The sequence below is a fragment of the Meriones unguiculatus genome, chromosome 20 (assembly GCF_030254825.1).
Source record: "Meriones unguiculatus strain TT.TT164.6M chromosome 20, Bangor_MerUng_6.1, whole genome shotgun sequence".
In the NCBI taxonomy this organism is placed as follows: Eukaryota; Metazoa; Chordata; class Mammalia; order Rodentia; family Muridae; genus Meriones; species Meriones unguiculatus.
In genome coordinates this window covers 45,796,065-45,816,955 of record NC_083367.1, presented here as the reverse complement: position 1 = coordinate 45,816,955, position 20,891 = coordinate 45,796,065, and the positions used below count along the sequence as shown (strand labels likewise).

General features: G+C 44.1%; 1 protein-coding gene across 1 annotated transcript in view; it reads left to right on the top strand.

Moving 5' to 3' along the window:
* Positions 1–20,891, top strand: part of Fig4 (FIG4 phosphoinositide 5-phosphatase) — a 105,265-nt gene that overhangs the window by 72,767 nt on the left and 11,607 nt on the right. The window contains exon 22 of the mRNA XM_021648660.2: positions 2,971–3,057. Within this exon, the coding sequence (XP_021504335.1) occupies positions 2,971–3,057 (87 nt within the window). The remainder of the gene's footprint in view (positions 1–2,970; positions 3,058–20,891) is intronic.

The window sequence follows — 20,891 nt, the reverse complement described above, 5'->3', positions numbered from 1 at the left end:
TTTCAGACTACTAAGATAGATCTATTCCGTGATGCATGAAATATGTGGCATATCTTGCCACCTTAATAAACCTTCACCACTGCCTGACCAGGATTCAAGTCAGTCCCTGAGGGTGGAACCACACATGAGAGCCCCGAGGCTCTCGAGCGCATTACTTTCTTGTTCTCTCTTTCCAACTCCGTAACTGAACTGTGCTGCAGCCTGTAAGCAGCAGTGGTCTGGAAGGACAGCTGGTGGGGCCCGGTATCCGAGCCTTGTTGCCTCCTGCAGAGTGTGAGACTACTTGACAAGGGCTGGAGCATTGGCTCAGTTGAAACAAAAGGAAACTCGAGGTGTTTTTTTTTTGTTTTTTTGTTTTTTTTGTTTGTTTGTTTGTTTGTTTGCTTGCTTGCTTGTTTTGCCTCAGACATGACTTCCCTGGAGCCTTACTGGTTCAGACTCTAAGGTCTATTCCATTTGCCCCCTTTCAGGAGTGAGATACAGGCTTTATCAGCCTCCGCATCCCCGGGAAACAAGCAGCCTAAGAAGGCTGACAGCCAGGCCACCCAGAAGGGACAGCTGCTCAGCAGGGAGGCATCCACCCTGGAATAATTTTCATTTTTAAACACCTTCCCCTTCTGTACATTTAAGGCTCTGCAGAGTTTCATTTGTCTTTAAATACCTCTATAGTTGGTGTAAAAGAGATTATCAGTCCAGTGGTGCAGAGCCATTGAGTGACGAGTCCAGGAGACACACCCCATGCTTCCTGGGAGTCTTGGGATTTAGACAACATGTGCCTTTTCACTCTCCTGATCCTCTCAGCTGTTGATGCTTACAGGGAAAGGGGAAAGGGTAGGGGTCACCGATTATTCCTAACCTTTGTGTGAGTGGCCCCTTCCTGTTAGCAAGCACTCTGTCCTTTGTAGATTTCTCCTTCTTCCACAGGCCTGTGTAAGGCGTTACTCTTCTCCATCCTCACTAATGGTGATTAATAGTCACTGAGGGAGGCAAAGGAAGCTTCCTTCTGACTAGCTTTTTGTGCTAGTCAGCTGCCTGCTGCTATAACAAAGATAGTTGAGATAATCAACCTAAAAAGAAGAAAGGTCTGTTGTGGCTCACAAATTTGGAGGTTTCAGTCCATGGTCAGTTGACCCTTTTCCTTCTAGGCTTTTGGCAAGGCAGAACATCACAGTTGGGAGTACATACGGAAGCAAAATGGTTTAATCCCATGGCTGGGACACAAAAAAGGCAGAGAAAACAGGGTTCTGGGAATAAACTTCATGCATGGGCCTCTGGCAGGATATTCTGCCCAAACTACAGAAGTTCATACAGGGCAGCTATCCCAGGGGTGACCCAGACATACTCATGGACTGCGTGGCCCCACTCTTGTCCCAGCTGGGCACTAGAGGTCTCTTGGTGCCTCCTTGGATCCAGAGAGCTAGGAACGAGCGCAGGTCCTTCCTCTTTCCTAAACCAGCAGGTGGCCCTCCCACCCCCAGGTCACAATAACCTGGTGTCCACTGGAGTCTGTGCACCGGACGATGGTGTCTTGGACTGGCATGTATGCCATAGCTGACTCGGGGGCACAGCTAACTCAGGGCCACAGAGCGCAGCGGACTCAGGCTGCAGAACACTGAGGGGTGGGGACAGAGGTTGGCATTACTGGCCCAGGCCCTGGCCTGTCCTCTTGCCTCCCTTTCTCCCGCTATTTTTCTTGCACTGAGTGAGCTGCAACTATCCAGCTTGCTCAGTTTTTTGGCTCTGTTCTGTCCACAGAGCCCTGCTCGCTGTCCCCCTTCTCCGCCTTTCTTGTGCCTCTGGTTTGCTCTTAACCAGACCTGGAGGCGTTCTAGTCCATGAAGCCTCATGCACAGGCTGCAATGTTCTTTCTTTATTAGTTAAATTTCACTTTTCTGCGTATGGGTGTTTCGCCTGCATGTATGTCTGTGCGCTGCGTGCTTGCCTGGTCCCCGGGGGAGGAGGCCAGAAGAAGGCAATGAGATCCCCTGGGACTGAAGTTACAGATGGTTGCAAGCCGCCACGTGGGTCTGAATGGACCCTGGATCCTCTGGAAAAGCAGCCAATGTCTGCCCTCCCCCCCCTAAATTTTTTTATTGTGATAGCAACTCTACTCTTTCTCTGAGAAATTTTAAATGTGTGGAGCTAATGCTACATAATATCCTCCATCCCCAGGCTTGATACCCTTTGTCACTTGCCTTAGATGAAAACAAGCCCTGGGGAGTTCGTCAGGAGCACTGTTAAGAATCTCATAATTGTTGCTTCTGTAGTATTTGACCTTCAAAAAAAAAAACCTTATGAGAAAATAAACGATAAGATTATAAGATCCATAGTCATCAAAGGAACACTTTCGAAGTGGTAGAAAACCAGGAAGGAAAACAGCTCCTTGATCTTGCCCTGACCCCTCCCATGGAGAGCAGACTAGCTTGCATCTCTGAGGGGAGGATGGGCCGTGTGTGTGTGTGTGTGTGTGTGTGTGTGTGTGTGTGTGTGGTACCGGCCACCCCGCAGCCAGGAGTAGGGCTGTCCTCTTTGGCTCTGAGTTCATGTTTGGGTTAGTGCCACTCAGTCTTCCTGGGGGAGGGGTGACGTGGTAGTGGCCCATCAGCTGGCTTCCTCTCCGACTGACAGCAGTTTTGGGAGTGAGGCTGGGGGGTGAGAGAAAGGAGAGGATTGTTCGTTCCTGAGGAAACTGAGTCAGTTGTCGGGACTCTTAGCAGCCTCCCTGCCTCTGGACGGGCCTCCAGCCCATTCCCCTCCCCCTCTGCGTGTCACTCGTTGATTGAAGCACCCCAACCAACCCCATGCTTCCTGCATTCTGGGTTATAGAGTTTCACACTGTGATAGTGGAGATGCAGGAGTGATTCAGTCCTGTCACCACGATTGTGAAAGTACACTCTGATTGGCATGAGCCGCTGGACTCATGGCAGGTGCTTCCATCCTGAGCTTATCCTTGTCCTTTGTCGCCTGCAGGTTCGTCCAGCTGGGGCCGAGTCAACGTAAGCAGGACAGGAGTAGCCAGCAGCTATGTTCCAGGTACTCAGACGGCATGGTAAAGCTGTAAGTACCAGATACACTTTGAAAATTTTTAAATTTCATTTATTTCTTTGTTTTATTTACTTACTTATTGTGGTGTGTGTGTGTGTGTACCACAACACACATGTGGAGGTCAGAGGGTAATTTGAAAGAGTCAGCTCTCTCCTTTTGCCATATGGGTTCCAGGGATTGAACTCTGGTCCTCAGGCTTGGTGGCCAATTCCTTTACCCACTGAACTGTCTCACTGGCCTTCTATTAAATCTTAAAAATCTATGTATCCATGCCACTCACGGAGCGTGTCTAATGACTTGTTAGGGAAAATATCAGTCTTCTTACCAACTTAGTATAATTTGACCCGCAAAAGCATCCTTTTTACGCTTTTTTTTTTTTTTTTTTTTTTTTTTTCTGAAAATTCTGCTGTGGGGGAGAAGTGGGAGGCGGAGAGGAGGTTGCAGCCTTAAACTACACCCGTTGGCTTCCTCCATGAACTCTGCCCTGACCTGGGTAGAGAGGGGATGTTGAAGGAGTTCCGATACCAGAGAGACTGTAAGACTACCACAAGAAGCCCCCAAGGCTGTGGCTCTCAACCTTCCCGGTGCTGCGCCCCCTTAATACAGTTCCTCATGTTGTGCTGACCCCAAACATAAAATTATTTTGTTGCTACTCCATAACTGTAATTTTGCTGCCATTATGAATAGTGATGCAAATATCTGATATGTAGGATATCTGACATGTGACCCCTGTGAAAGGGTTGCTGGACCCCCAAAGGGGTTGTGACCCACAGCGGGGAAAGGAGGGGTAAGGGAAGTTGAGTCTCTTCTTGCTACATGACCCTGCTAGGGCCGATAACTTGGTGAAAGTTAAACAGGAATTTAGGAAAGTCTTAGCTAAACAGAACTATGTTCAAATCATGCCACTTTCTGGATTGTTACCTATAACATGAAATTAATAAAGCAACAATTTTCTTTAATCTAGCTAGTTCCCAAATAACTGACACAGAGAGACAATGATTCCTTTAACTGTTTTAAATGCACAGTAACTGGACATTATTACACTAGTCTAATCCACTAAAATAATCTAGCTACCTTCCACCCAAAATCTCCACAGCAGTTGCATTTATGGCCTTCTGCACTCCAGCTGTAATTTCGTGGTGTCCTCTCCTCTCTCCTCCTGCTTGTGGCCAGGTCTCCTGTTTGTCTCCTCCCCTCACCAGAATGGGAAGCCCCACCCTATTCTCTCTGTTGACAAGACAGAGAATAAACAGTCGGCAATGCTTATACAAACTTGAGACAGAGGAGATTCTTAGAGTATGCATTACAAGGCCATGCCTGGACTGAAACCCAATAGTGGTGCAGCGAAATCAGCATGTGAGCAATACAGGGGTAAACTTCACACACTGTGCCAACGGTTACCTTGAACAAACAGCTCAAACTCTGTGTGAGTTGCCATAGCACCCGCTGCAGAGGAGGGTGGCGAGAAGGAAGCCAGCATACTTCACACAGGGTCTGGAACAAGTGCTTAGCAAGTTGCCACCAAGGTCATCATCTTTATATGCCTTTATCATCTCTGGTTGTCAGGACAAAACGTGGGGTTGTGACAAGGAGAGGCTCCCAACCAACACTGACTCTGTTGAGTCTCCTCTATAAAGTGGGTCATTGTGGAGATTTAGGAGGGCTATGTGTGTGGGGGGTGTCTCAGCCACTGTCTGGCACCCTTGACTTTTAGTAGGTGTCCATTTCCCTCTCTTGATCGGACTGTCAGTGTGTGGCTTAGTTGATAGGCACAGAGTGCCAGGTTTCTGCCTGGGGCGTGGGTGGTTAATGAGGGTGGAAAAGCATGAGCTCCTCCTCTGTCACCCCTGAGGGTACCTTTCCTCTCTTCTTGCTTCCACAACGATATCTTTTCTTTCCCTATGCTTTAGTTTGGAGGCAAGGGAAGCATATAAACTCATTAATTTAGAAACCATTTTTCTTCATCATATCTGCTTAACATGTGGAGGTATGAGTTGAAAGTAATAAGGCAAAGGACAAAAGTATGTTAAGAAGTTGGTGAAATAAGAGACTTGTGGAGCTAAATTTTGTGATTCAAATTGACCATTTCATTAAAGTAGTAAGATGCAGCCTATTAGGAGACGATGATGATGAAGGGAAAAGAATACAAACATTTCTACCATTTTCCAGTCTTAGATACGCTATTTGTCTTACTTACTACTCACTTGGTTATGACTTGTTCATATGTCAACATGTGCTCTTCTGAGTCCAGGCATAGGTGAAAGCCCATGTGGATCTAGAAATGTATTTTAACCTTTTCCACTTAATTAGTAAAGAGTCTGTCATGAGTATGTTTCTGTACAGCATCCTCGCCAGGATAACAAAGAGCTTGGTAGGTGCTGCCTAACGCTGTCATGGCAACTGCCAAGAGAGTTTTAGCGAGGGTTGTGTGTATGCCCTTTAAACTGGAACTATAACCAGGTTCTTAAAATGTCAACTATTCATTTTTAGTTCTCTAGAGCTATGCCCAAAGCAGCAGAAACTAGACTCATGTGAGACCCTTGAAGCCTCTTTTTCTGCAGCTCGGGTTCCAGTCGTTTTAAAATGATGGTAAACGTGTTTTCAGTTCACATGCCACTGTGCCTGCTCATCTCCTCGTACTTCATCATCTGCCAGTTTTTCCTGAAAATCTGCAGCTTGCCAGCTTTTCTTTTAAGCTGGAGAGAATTACAGTATCAAGTGTTAAATGTATTTTCACTAATAAAAATTTCCAGGAAGCCCATGGATAGAGGTTTCCCCTAATTTGTGGGTGCAGAAACCTGGATGGGGGAGCCATACACTGCCACCCAAGACCTTCAAGAACATTTGCCTAGAGGTTCGTGCTAAACCATATTGGCCAGTTGTCTGTGTTGCCAGCACAAATACCCAAAAGCTCTATTTGACCCAAGTGTGGCAGCTTTCTGATTCACGCTAGGTAGAATGGCATCACCCACGACTTATTGCACATTCAGTGTGTGACAGCCTCTATCCTGTGTACTTTAACCTATATTTCTTGTATTAACTCAGTTCCATAAAAACCTGAAGGAGTAGATTTGATTATGGCCACAGAGGTGGAAAACTGAAGTGCACCGTGATGTCATTTGCCCAAGTTCGAGCAGACAGCAAGTGGAGAAACTGGGATTCAAACCCAGACTAGTTGCTTCTGGTACCCGTGATGTCTACCACTGACCTACAGACGGGTCAGCAGCTGCCTTTCTAAACCACTAGAGTAGAAATGGAGGTTTATTGGCATTAACAGGCCCTGTTTTGGTCTTGTAGCGTGACTTGAGTCTGTAGACACTTTTCTATGTCTCCACTCTTTTGTTCTTGAGTTTTGTTGATGTTTAAAGAAATTATTCCTTTGTTTTTCCTAGTGCCACTCACATGCGCACACCCATTCTCCCCTGTCAGTTATACTGACACTTCTCAGTAAATATCTGGATTATTGCAGACCTGTATCCTCCTCAGTCTCCATGGCAGGCCTTAAATTGGCTGCACAGTAAATATCTGTTGGAATGTGCTACCCCTCAGCCCACGTTCTACCCACCATTCCCAGGGTCTGTGTGAGGTCCCCCCATCTCATTAGTTCCATCCTCTTCTTGACTCCTCTTGTTGACCGCTTCTGGGGCATAGCCCTCTTCTGTTTCCCACTCACCTGCCACTGTCTGCCTTTGTTTCTTTGTTCCCTGCTGACTTGTGAATTAGGGAGGTCAGCATCCCAGCTTTCAGGCTTTCAGCATTGTCTCGTCTTTCTTTGCTACTGAACCTGTGATGCTGAGTTAAAAGGCTCCAAATGAGACTTGTTAGGCCTGGCAGTTGGGATTGAGCTCAGGTCATCCATGCTTGCACAGCCAGCACTTTTACTCACTGAGTCATCTCCTGAACCCCTCTATTCTAGTTGTAGTGAGAATACAAATGTTAAAATTCTTAATGTCATGAAATACATTAAATGGTATAGGTCATTGATTTATAGTCATCTGTCCAAGCAACTCACTGTGTATTCTTGATATTTAGTATGCTTCAGAACTTTAACCGGAATGTTTGTATTGTTATTAAATTAGTTGAAGATATGCATTAGTTTATAATCTAACAATTAATTGATTATATTGTATACTGATGTTTTTGATTTCTTAGCTAAGCCTATTTCAAGTATTCAAATAAAAAGACAACTCCCAAGGATATTGAGAAAATTAAAAGAAAAACTTATATATAGAATAAAAAAAATCACCAAAGAATTAAGTAATATTTTCAGTGTTATGCTTGCATAATAGCAGTTGAGTGTGATTCACTGATAAACATTTATGTTATGCTAGCTTCACTTCAAATCATCTTTAGGTTTTGGCAGAAAATAGTTACATTATATTGGGATTAGCAAAATATTGGCAATAATAAGGAAGAAAAAAACATGTTGTTTATAAGTAATGTTAATAAGAGAAAGATGAACATTTTTTTTTCTGACTAAGAAACAGCTTTTGATACTAATGTAAATATTATTTTTTAAACCTGATATATAACAAGGTATTTTACTGAAACTCTGTATTTCCTTGAGAGTTAATAACTTAGGCATTCTTCAAATCCCCTGTATCAGCATAGTGTTTGGTCTGGCAAGTTAATCACACACAGAATTTATCTTGAAATAATCACCAGGTTCGTTCAGAATAGCCTGAAGAGAAAAAAAAAATCCGCTTAGTGAATAAGGCTCATTAGAGTTTGTACACAACGTAAAATCATTTTTAAAACTAGTTAATATTTGAATGAGAGTCTTAACTTTTTCCTTCATAGCATGTCCACCAGTGGTATGATCTGATAACTTCTACATGAAAATACACTGACATGGTGTGGGGGAGTACCAAACCAACATCTCCCTAAATTCTGCCAGAGAAAGTAAGAACAGACTCTATTGTGCGGCTTCTGAACTAGTGAGGACACAGATTAGATTTCTACTACAGTCTGCTATACAGAACAAAGGTCATGAGCCACCTCCATGCATCACCCCTCAGAGGACTCACTTGACAAAACTGGATCCTGGTCTTTAATGGCGACTGACTGGAGACAAGCACAGCAGAATGTTACTTCAGACGCACAGTGGTGACACTGGCGACCTACTCCTTCTCTGCAGAGGGAAAAACAGTCCCCCATGTTTGTGACTACTCATTTACTCTAAGCCTACGCAGAGAATAATGGGACAAAACAGGAAGAAATTTGAGTCCAGCTTCCATCATTAAATCTGTATAGGTTTTCTTCTTTGGTGCTGGAAAAAAAATAGTATGCCAGAATTTTTTTTTCCCCCAACTGAGATCTGGTTAACTTTATATGTTTGCAGTCTATCCGAAATATCACCATAATATAAAATCTTTTCCAACGTGCTTTAGTCAGAAACGGAGAGAACAGCCCAGCACTTTGTTTCCAACTATTTCTGCACGCAGCTGAGTGAATGCATCAAGTCACATGACTGCCACTAAGGTAGAATGTTAATACTTTAATCAGAGGGAGGCTTATTCCTCGTCCCCTTCATCTGTGAACGAAACCTTTGCATGCAAATAAGTAGTGCAGGGTAAGAGGACTGAATAATTGGACAAGCTTGAAAAGGAAAAGTTGAATGGTAAATCTGCATTGATCACTTACTTATAAAAGATCGTTGTTCCTTAAAAATTTAGTTGGAGTTGGAGGGAGATTACCATTTGATTTCCAGTCCTGGCTTCCCCTGCCATGAGTGGATGGGTTACCGAAACTAATTTCGGCTGAATGTCTGCTCAGAGTATCTCTTCACTGAACCCAGAAAGATTCTTGTTTAAGACAATAAGTTTAGGCTCTGTATCTTTGAGATCTAAAGTTTTCTATTTTGCTTCCAGCAAGAGTTCTGTCTTTAGAAGTATAATTTTTGATTTAATGTCCACTTAATATTATGCATTTTTTAAAAACCTATTTAATAGTCTAATTTGAAAACTGACAAATGATAGGTCTAAATAAAAGTTACAAAGTCTTTGTTTTCTAAAAAAAAAAAAAAAAAAAAAAAAAAAAAAGGTCCAACTGGTACTTTTTCTGTTTGGCGGTTGGGAGGCTATAGGGGTAGGTCATGTCTCTCTGTGCAGGACCCGGGAACCAAGGGCAAGACCTTGCTCACTCTTTACACTAAAACTCCCTACGAGGTCATTCTTCCTACCTAAAGCTCTTACCATCCTACACTGGGCCCCACCTGTAAAAAGTTCACCACCTCAGTAGCATGTTGGGAATCCAGGGTACCACCACACCAGGGCAATCAGCATATCGGCCATGAAGAACGTGGGGTCAAGGTCAAGCCACATCCAGCCACAGGAAGACCCGAAAGGAATTCTATGCATCTAATTTATGAAGGTAGTAAGAAAGAGGGTAGGAGACATGCACAGGTGGCAACAAGACTGGAAGATGCTGAGTCAGACAACATGACCTTTAGTTTCGGAGCTGTATTGTAATCAAGGGAGTGGTATGCTTGCATTTGCACTTTAGAAAGGTCAGTTTGGAGATGGTGTGGAGAATGATTTTGAATCAAGGATTAATAAGGTATCTATCGGAAACATCAGAACAAGAAAAGCAGCGTGGCTGGGTATTGGCACTTGACTTAAAGATGGGGAGCTGGACCTGGCTTCAGCAAGAGATTTATAAGCTCAAGGCCAACCTAAGCTACAGTAAGATTAGGGCCAGCCTGTGTAACGTAGTGAGACCCTACCTCAAAACACAAAGTAGAAAGAGGGCTGATGCTATCAGTTAGGGTGAGGCCCTTTTCCATTGTGCACCAGGCCCTAGGTTTCCTCCCCTGTACCAAGGGTTGGGGTTGAATGGGTCAGGAGCATGCAAGCAGACAGGACTCTCAATCTTGTAACACAAGCTCACCACCAACGTGTAATGTTTCCGTGTCAGACTCCCATGCTGAGATTATGGGTGTCTGCCATCCCACCTAGCTCAAACACTTTCATAGCATGTTTGGCTAGATAAAGCCATGTGTGGCCAGGATAGCCAGGACACGGTAGGTGCAAATCTAGGGGCTTCCTGGGTGAACCTCAGGCAGTAATAGGACATCCAGAGGACATGCTTACACCCCAGAAAGCTCTAGATGAAAGAGACTTGGGAATTCAGGAGATTTTTCTATACTTGGTTTTAAAAAGTTGTTTTTTTTTTTTTTCTTTAACCCGTCTAGGGTAAATAGATACACGTTTTTATTTTTTTCCTAGGGATCTGCGATCACATTAAAGTGAAAAGATCGTTCTGTTACGGATAAAGAATTTATAGTTTTAGGGTGTATGTGGGCCTTTGAAACACTGTCTTTTTACCTGAGTCCTGGGGGAGTAGAGAAGCTGGTAAGGCCACATAAGGGATATTGCTCTGGGGTGTTTTTAGCTTTGTATGGAAGAACCACATCTGTCATGGTCTAGCTTCTTGTTACTTTGTTAGCTGGATGTTAACCGTCAGCTGTGTCTGTGGGGGGTACTGGAGTGATTGGGGACAGGTGGAGCGATTGTGGCTTGATGCTGTGTCGATATGCCTTCCCAGCAGCCACTCGCTTTGTTTAGATGGACAAGTGTCCAGTGTATGAGGCGCTTGTAGCCTTGGTTTCTTCCAAGTGAAGGGGAAGAATTTCCAGTTAAGAGAAAATGTGGGCTGAAGACAAGAACGCGTGTTCCTTTTACGTGTGGGTCCAGCTGTACTGCCCTACGTGTGACGCAGCATTCCTGGGAGCTTTTACACATGACTTCTTAAAAACACAAGCACCCTTAAGTCCTAATTATATTTAAAATTCTCCAGCAGTATTTTTTTATTATATAGTTTCCCCCTTTTCCTTATGCTGTCTCATAAGGAGACTTGTGGAGCAACACCAGAAACCAGTCACACACTTTCATACGTAAAAGCATGCCTCTGAACAGCCTCTCGTTTTCAGATGGGTAGGAAGTCCTTTACGAATCGATGCTACCGTGTTCCAGGTTCCAGGTTGGTTCTAAAACAAGTCAGAAAGACTGAGCTATTTGAGAGCAAGTTCATCTGATTTAGAACCCCAGTCGTAAGTGCTATTTACAATCGGGTAATGTTTGACAATCAGTAGCTTTGCCCCTTTTAGGGATCTGACCCACTTATCACTTGTGAGGGAGAAATGCTGAGATGAACAAGTTGAAATGTGTGGTAAAACAGTACGCCTCATTTGTAAGCTTTCATTTACTGTGGTTCATTCCCCATTTTAGACTTTTAGTAGCTCAGAGCTCTTCGCTGCTGTCTCATGATTGTTCTCAGTCATGGGTTGTTACTGTTGTTAACTTATATATTAGTGGGATGGGGTAAAATGGGCCACAGATTTTCTGATTTTTTTTTTTTTACTTCCTGCTGCCACCAAATTGTTGAGGCTCTTCATGAGAGAATTCTTTTCTGAGTTTTAACCAGTTCGTAAAATCGCATGAGCAATCCGCATAGAATAGAACCATAATTTCTAGTTTGCATTGGTTTTCAGCTATATGGAGGACTTTCACATTTACCTTGTAGATTAAAAAGTGTGTGTTGCCATTGGATCTCAGCTGGACAGAGTGGCGATGTTGAGGTTAAATCCTCCCTCCTCAAACTGTTTTCTATTCTCTTGTGACATCCGAGCCAGTTTATAGCCACGATTTCTATTGTGTACATGCGATGTAACCAAAATGTCTGAATAAAATGCATCTTGTCTTTATTCATAAAGAAAAGGGAACTGAGTTTATGCTGGCTTTCTTTTTTTAAATATGATTTTAAATTTTCATTTACTCACCCAGTTGCCCTCTTTCCCCTCTTCCCTCCAGCCCCTTCTATGTTATCCCTCATCAAACTCTCAGCCCTCTTTTTCTTCAAAATGTCTAGTAGAATGAGGGAAAAAAAACTGCCTGTAAGGGTGACTTTTGGGCAACAACACACAGTTACGCCTGAAGCTTCCCAGGCCAGTGACGTGCCTCTTCTGTCTACTGCATTTTCACTGGTCCCAAGTCTGTGCTCCTGTCCCATGAGCACCTTGGGAAGGTGACTTCTTCTGAGGCTATGATTTCTGATCAGAGGCATTGTTTATTGAGTCCTTGCTTCCTGTTAACCCTTTCATCTCAGGTCAGGAACCTGCGCTTACTCCCAACAGTCTCATGAGCAGTCTCAGCATCACCTGAACTCCTCACGTAGTGATTTCTGTCCACAGCCTGTCGAGAATGCCTCAGAGCCTCAGGCATCCGGAGAGCTCCAAGATGGTGTTTTCAGAATGTTCCTCAGTATGTGCACCCTGTGTGTGTGTGTGTGTGTGTGTGTGTGGTATGTATGCATGTGTATGTGTAGAACCACAAATCAGAGAGCCAGAAGATACCTGGAGATTACTGGATTCAGTCCCCCCGATCCTTTAAGAAAACGAGCTTAGAGAGGGTCTGTAGTTCTCAGAATTACAGAAGTTTTGAGTGACGAAACTGAGGCCAAATCCATTTCTCTGAGACTCAAGCTGAGTTGGTAGAGCACAGTCTGTGTAGTTCTGAAAGGAGACGTTGTCTACACGACACACAGACAGTGGCACGTGCCTGTGGACATGGCGCAGGTTGTCACCAAAGGAAGAAAAGGGGGAAATAAAAAGCAGCAGTTCTCAAGAAGTGTTCTGTAGATCCCTGGGGGTTCCACGGCCTTTTCAGTGAGCCCAGGAGATCAAGGCAGCGGAGCCAGGCCCTAGATGGTGCCTCCCTCCGCTCTTAGACACTCACAACAGGGGATTAGAGACAGGGGGAAGGGAGGGAGAATGAAATGCCATCTATGCTTAAGTAAGTTGATAAATCAAGGAAAAAACGTTAAGTAGTCTGTGAGTGAGTCTTTTGGGGACTGTGACTACTAGGAAATGCATACATGTAAAGTATCTTGGCTTCTGCTCAGCAGTGTGATGTTTGGAGGGAGAAGACTCTTGTGATTGTCCAAGCTGTGAGCAGAACTCCCTATTTCTTTCCCAGAACCAGTCAAAATGACTGACGGATGAGCTGTGGTTCTCCAGGCATGGGTATTTGGCACACGCTTTTGCAAAAATGAGCCAGCAAGCCTGTCATTTTAAGGAAAACAGTTGGCAGTATTTGTTACCAATAGCAGGGTTAGAATTTTAAAGTGAAAAGCACATGTTTGAAAGCATACATGTGAGTACCACACACAATGCATAGAGATTCACCTGATGAGATTAGAAGTGGTTTTTAACAAATGTGATTTTTTTTTTTAAAAAAAATACTGTGAAAATAAAACCTGTTGCCTGCCACTTGAAAAATTATCAAAGCTCGGTGGATTTTAATGCAGGCTATTAAAGAAAAAATCATGTGTCAGTGAAAAAGCACATTGTGCGTTCAAGATAGACCGGTGAATTTTAGGTAAGAAGGTGAACAGTTTGTCAATCCGGGTAGCTTCAGTTCCACATTGCACACCTTGTCAGATTTTGTTGTAACACCTCTAAATAACCAGAACTATCTGAAAGGCCATTAAAATAGCACCTTCCAGCAAAATGACATCTTAGCTGACTATGGAAGTGTTCATTTAGTTTCTATGCTTAAAAAAAAAAAAAAACTGTTTAAGGAGCAAAGGAAGCAAGTGTTCTGTTTATAAAGTTTCTCCCAAAGTTCCTTGGACTTTTTAGAGTGCTGTTAGCTCCAGATAGAGCACCTAGCCCGCCCCCCCCCCCCCCCGTTCAAACAGTAAAGTTGTTTGGTATCCTCCCTGGAAGACACAGGCCGGGCCACCAGCAGGCTGGGTCATGAGCTTTGTGTGTTCCTGGAGTTGGGTGACTGCCTTGTGCAGCCTCAGAGGGGATGGGCTTCTTTCTCCTGCTCAGGAACAAGGAGTCCCAGTGCCCTGGCCGCAGTGGACAGGATTGGGTCACATGCCAACCCTGTCACTGCATGATTTACTGTGATTAGCTTAAAGTGTTATGTAGAGTGCATGGATATAATAAGGCCACCACCGTGAGTTAGTTATTAAACACAAATTAAAACAAGCAGACAAGCAAAACCATTCATTCTTGGCCATTTAACTGCATTCCATTTGCCCAAGTGTCCATTAAAAGAGGCAGCATGATCCTGAGGATCAGAGACCCTGGGGTATGGCCCCACAACTGCCATTGCTGAACTGCATCCCTGCCTGTCTGGACCATGGCTCCCTTTGTGAAGTGAGGGCTTGGGCTGGAACACTAGCTCTGTGATCCTAAGCCCCTAATTCATTCATTTACTCACTCACCCCTCCGTTCAGTAGCACTCATTGATGGCTTACTGTCTTATGCAAGCCACAGTGGAGGATGCTGTCTGCTGCTAAAATATTGTCTATGTAACCACAGAAGCTGCTTACCCTCCTGCACCGTGAACACAGTGAAAGCCCAAAGGAGAGGACAATCAAAAATGGCCCTTCACCTCATAGGACATTCATGAAATAAATTGTTTGACGCCCTCAGCAAAGAGCCCCTGCCACAAGGCTCATTGGTCAACTGTTACGGCGTATCAGTTTTCTCTCGTCTTATTAAAATGTAAAATGTATTCAGCAGAGAAAATGTAGAGCTGCAAATGTGTTTGGAAAATGATAAGTCTCCAGGAGGACGCGTAAGAGCCCGGCCGGCTGTGAATGTTCCAGCTCGCTCCATATCAGAAAGAGCATGAGGCAGGGAAGCAGGCTGTTCCAGAGAGCAGAGAGACAGCCCTGAGAAATGAGACCGTGTTCTCTGAAAGCCCAAGGACATGCATCCTGCAGCTCTCAGATAAGATGCACAGAACGTTTTTTTTTTTTTTTTCAATCCAGCCTTTCTCATGCTCAGTGCTGGCTAATTTTTCATATTGAGATAGCCCAGGGTGCTTATCTCAGAAAAGAGGATTAGAAGTCATGTGATCATCTCCTTAAGTAATGCCTGAATCACTGTGAGGTAAAGTAGGTTGGTTTTCTTTTTTATTTATTTAATTTTTTTTTAAAGTTGATTTGGGGATCTGTAGGTAGAACATATCAGGACGAAGGCTTAAGATTCCTGAAGAGAAAAATCTTTGCACTAGTTGGCGCTACTGAAGCTGAGATGAAAGTCTCCATCATTGAGTGCCATGTGCTTGCATTACCCAGAGGACTCAAGCGAAAGCTGCATTGTTGGGGCAGTGCTGTGGCATCTCTTCATTTGGTCTGAGGTTGGGCAAAGTGATCTAAAATAAAAGTAATTTCTAGAAATGTGTAATTGTCATGGTCACAGCCACAAGTCTAGCTGGGATGATTTATAGCTTGTTGGTGGTTCATTTAGTTGCTAGATATGTGCTTGCAGAGTATCAGGTCCTTCTCTGTCACTGGGCAGACAGTGAAGATCAAGACTATCTGAGTATGCAAATAGGCTGAATCGGGAACATCACACATAAGGCAATTTCATGTTGGAATAAGTGCCTTGAGTGCCGGGCTCGTAAGGAGAGGCAGAGGCACTGTGAGTTCGAGGCCAGCCTGGTCTACAAAGCGACTCCAGTACAGCCAAGGCTACACAGAGAAACCCTGTCTTATAAAACAAAACAAACAAACAAAATGCCTGGAAGGCTCGAACCAAGAAAATGGCAGAGAGGGGTTGGAGCAAGTAAGGGTCTGATGCTATTTTAGATTAGGTTTTTGTTGTTGTTTGTCTGGGGTCTTGCATATTTTGTTTGCTTGTGCCTTTGTTTGAGAAAGGATCTCACTACGTGGCCTTGGCTGACCCGTTGCTCACAGATCTCTGCCTTCCTCTGCCTCTGCCTCTGGGATTAGTTGCGTGTGCACAAGGCAGATCTCTTGGAGGAGCTAACCCGAGAGAAAAGGAGCCTGCTGTGCGATGGCTGGGAACCTGCTGAGTGCAGGGAGAGTGAGCACTAAGAACTACAGGAACTACTAGCTTGGCACATCGGAGAAGCAAGCAGAACATTGCGAGAGCCACAGCCAAAGGGCTCTGGGGTAGGCTAAGGCCGGTTGAGGGCAGATGACAGTACATGGCTCACAGGAACTTAGGGAAATACGGGAAGTGGAAACCATCCTTTCAGAAATTGCTGCTTTAAAGAGGTGCAAAGAAGTGGGACTTTGAAGAGAGATATGAACTCAGGGGTCATTGCTTAGGTAGACCTTATGACTGCAGGTCTTCTGTCCTGATGGAATCTGAGGAGTGGCCATGCCACAGACACCGGACGGAGGAGTAACTACAGGAGGGCGAGCTCAGAATGGCACCTCGTGCTCTTTTACATCTTTATTGAAAGCCAGAATTTCATCATCTTTGTGTTATTTTGTGGGAATCTTCTTGCATATGAAATCACCAAAGTCCACATATTTCGGACCTATAAAATCCAGCAGTTTCTTAGAATTCTATTAGTTTATCTTAGACAACTTTAAATGTCTCTTCTGTTTAGAACGATACAGCCACTTAACTTGAAAAAAATATCAAGTCTTCCTGAAAGTTGCAGTTATAGAGAAGCACACACCCCTTCCCAGTGTTTTGGGAATAAGTTGCAGACCTGTACCCTCTCTCTTCCCCAACAGCCATACCCTGATCACTGCATATTGGATATTTCCTACAAGTGAGAGTATCTTCAAGATCACAGCACATCAGCAAAGCAGCATCAACCTATTGCTGCTTTTTCATCCTCATGGCCCATTCAGGTGTCACCAGTTGTCACAGTAACATCCTCGACTAGGAGAGGGTCCAGTCTAGAACCTCACCCTCATTTAGTGGTTAAAGTCTCCTTCATTCTGGAACATGTCAACACACCCTTTCTTGATTTTCATGGCCTCAGCACTTTGAAGGATACAGCCAGTTGTTCTGTAGACTGGCCATTGAGTTAGCTTGTTCTGATTATACCCAAGCGCAGTGACTAGCCTTCAAGTTGACTCTACTTCCGTTATTCACACCCCAGTAGCATCCCCCACCCCCCGACTTTGTACCAGGATTGTTTCTTTGGCCAGGAGTGTTTTAGCCAAACTCTCTATAACAAAATACCTGAGACAATTAACTTGTTAAGAGAAAAATTTCTTTTGGCTCACAGTCTGAGAGGCTCTAGTTCATGATCCACTGCCCTTCAGTGAAGCAGAGCGTAACAACAGGAGAGTGTGGCAGAGCCGATCTGCTTCAAGAGGAAGAGCCTGGGGCCTCATATTCCCTGCCATGCATCCATCTTACCAAAGACCCTGTTGGATCCCGCCTCTTTTCAAGGTTCTGTTACCTCCTATTAGTGCTCCAAGTTGGCAGCCTATGCCTCTAAAAACATAGGCCTTTGGGGGTGATTTAAAAATCCAGACTCTTAGCCAAATGCATGCATCAGAAGTGATTAGGTTTTAAAATGATCTGTTAGGTCACCTCTTTGGGAAAACAAGCTTTCGTGTTGGGAGCAGCCCTGTGCACAGACACAGAAACCACTAAAGCAGCTGTTGATCTGGTCGACCAAGTGAAAGGAGCTTGGGTTATCAGATTCCCAACCCCAGGTAAATCTTGAGTTGATGGCAGCTGTAGCCAGTGGGTAGGCGTCAGCCTTGTGAGAAGCCTTGAACCAGAACCTAGCTAGGCCCCTGCTAAATTCCTGACTAGTTCCATATGAGTAACCTCGCTGAGACAGAGTAAATGTCTGTTGGCTTAAGAGATGAATACAGGCAGAAGTACTATACAAGTCATGTTACTTTTCATTATGTCCCATCTGATGACATACAAGTTCAAATAGTGCCTTTACCCATAATCTTTATTTTAATTTCTTGACTAAAGTATTATGTTCTGAATATTTCTACTGTGAAATTACTGCTTCAATTAATGAATATTTAAGCAAGGTGCTTTGAAATTATGGAAATAGCCTTTCTTCAACCAACCTTTCATTTTGTCTTATGTTTGTTTTTCTCACTTTGAGATCTTGACTTATTATGTTCAATAGGCTCTAATCCATCATTGTCATTATTCATTTTGATACTCAAATTGTCCCCAGTTTTACTGGACTCTCTTCAGCCCGCCCCTGTGTCTTTTGTCCTCATCTTTCTTAGAGCACTTTCCCAGTTTCTGGCACAAGATGCTTTGTGCTCATCGTGTTCTTTGCCTGTCCTAGCCTTGAGATCAGTCACATCTCCAAGGGTCCCTGATTCTTTTTAGTGGAAAATGATATTAAAGCCAAGATCTGGGCACTGGGTGTACCTGCTGCTGCTGCTGCTGCTGCAGGGTCACTGCCCTCGGGCCCACTCAGACAGCATGCCATGTGGACATGCACAGATAATGCCCACCTGTGTCTAGAAGGACACGTGTATCTATAATATCCAATCTTTGTAAATATAGACAAAAGTACATTTATATCTGTAGGTTTGTAAAGATGCTTCTAATTACAAAGTGTCCAGAGTTTATCCCAGACCTCTCCCTTTCCATACTGGCAGCCACCTCCTTCAACAGTGAGAAATTTGACTCCCATTACACTTATTATGCTTACTTGACTAGTCCCTGTATGCTTACTTGACTAGTCCCTGTATGTAGTAATCTTCCATCACCCCTCATCCATTCTTGTCCCTCCATTCAGGCTGTGACTCTCTTTATGGAGACACCAGCCTCAAGGAGGCCCTCCTCAGCTTAGGCGAGCCCAATACCCACTCCGGCTGCCCCAGGGCAGTGTGTGCCCCTATGCCACTTGGGCTCTGGCACCCCCCAGCTGTTCATGACCGCCTCACTGTGCAGAGGTGTGGCGGGATGGCTTCCGAACTGGTTCATATAGGAGGGAAGCCGAGCACAGCTCTGTAATTTTGTCATGAGTTTCAGGACTGAAGGAGCATCCTGTTCACCACAATTAATTTCTCCCAGTTCTTGGGTTCCAGAGATCTGTTATACTGAGCATGGTATCTTAATCACTGTCTCATTGCTGTGAAGAGACACCATGAACAAGGCAACTCTTACAACGAAAGCATTTAATTGGGGCCATGCTAACAGTGTCAAAGGCTTGGTTCATGAGGATCATGGTGGGAGCATGGCAGTACTCAGATAGGCATGGTGCTGGACAAATAGCTGATCCTATTTACATCCTGATTCTCAGGCAGAGTGAGATAGATAGATAGATAGATAGATAGATAGATAGATAGATAGATAGATAGTGAGATAGTGAGATAGTGAGATAGATAGATAGATATAGTGAGATAGATAGATAGATAGATATAGTGAGATAGATAGATAGATATAGTGAGATAGATAGATAGATATAGTGAGATAGATAGATAGATATAGTGAGTTAGATAGATAGATAGATAGATATAGTGAGATAGATAGATAGATGATAGATAGATAGATAGTGAGATAGATAGGATAGATAGATAGATAGTGAGATAGATAGAGAAACACTGGGACTGATGTGGGCCTTTTGAAACCTCAAAGTCCACCTCCAGCAACACAGTTCTTCCAAAAAGGCCTACTCCAACAAGGCCACACCTCCTAATCCTCCTAGTCCTTTCAAACAGTTCAATGTCCTGATGACTAAGCATTAAAATATATGAGCCTATAGGGGCCATTCTTCAAACCAACACGTAAACTTATTAAAGTTAAAAACAAAGAGAAAAAAAACGAGGACCACTTCAAGGGTTCCTAGAAAATGCTTATGGGAGGGGACTCAGTTTCCATTTGGGACTATGGGCTACTCTTCGAATTTCTCCACTTCTGTTTCTTATTTCTGTTGATGATGCAACTTGTGGACCATGTTTTCTTTATAATTTTCTAAATTTAAGAGAATTAACCTCCTTTAAGAAAAAAAAAAAAGGACACAAAATATAGATGTTGCTAGAGACCCTGAGCCAGTGTGCTGGGGTGAGTCCTGGTGGTCTATGCACTGTGAAATTGTACATGTCTCCTGGTCAGCCAGGATGGGAACTGGGGTTCCACTGGATTTTCCTCAGCTGTCTGAACATACAATAAGCAGAGCAGCCAGAATGAGCCCGAGGAGTAAAGTCAGCTGGGTGTGCTGCCTTGAAGGCTTCAGTTGCTTGTCCATGCTTTATCTTTAAGGAACTGTAGGAAACCTTTGTGAAGATGTAGGTGGAGTTTGCTTCCAGACTTTCAGGGCCAGTCACTGCCAGGAGAAGCCTGAGGAGGCCTGGTGGCCAGGCATAATGTGTCCTGGACATTGTTCTGGGACATGAAGACATTAGGTAAGAATGAAGTATGGGATCTAGCTGATGATAATTTAACTGGTATCAGCTCATTAACAGCAAAAAAATAAAAAGAGTAGGTGCTATTGGAAGATGTTAATGCTGCAGGAAAGTGCATGGGGGTATGTGGAAACTCCATGCACTGTGCAATAATTCTTTAAACCTAAGGTGGCCTTAACTAATAAAGAATCTGTTAGACTTGGTGACAAGCAAACAAGCAGGGTGCTTTCACCTGCATGTGAGAAGCAAGACACATGGCCTTTTATGCAGCTCACTGGTTTGTCAGGCCCCACCTGCTGCTGTTCCAGGAGATGCGAGGACAGAAGGAACACAGCTCCTAAGGAGCTGAGCCTCAGAGGTGACCCATGGCCCTGAGGAAGAACCTCGCCCCATACGGGAGCAGTCACATACTTTAGGCTTGGAAAACACCCCCTCATATGCTTGATGGCACCTGTCCTTTGCTGTCAGAAGTGTCCCTCCAAACAGACCCACACTGTGCAAGATGACCAGTCCCTGGGGCCTGCAGGGCCCAAAGCCAAGCACTTCATTAACTAGCTGTTGAATGTTCCAGTAGAACCCACACGAGAACACAGCCAAATATTGCTGCCGCTCCCCCAGCATTTATAATAAACATGGCTGAAGCAGAGAAGCTCATTCATATTTATACAAGGTAGATAACATGTCCAGCCAATGGGAGGGAAGCCATCCTGTTCACAAATCGC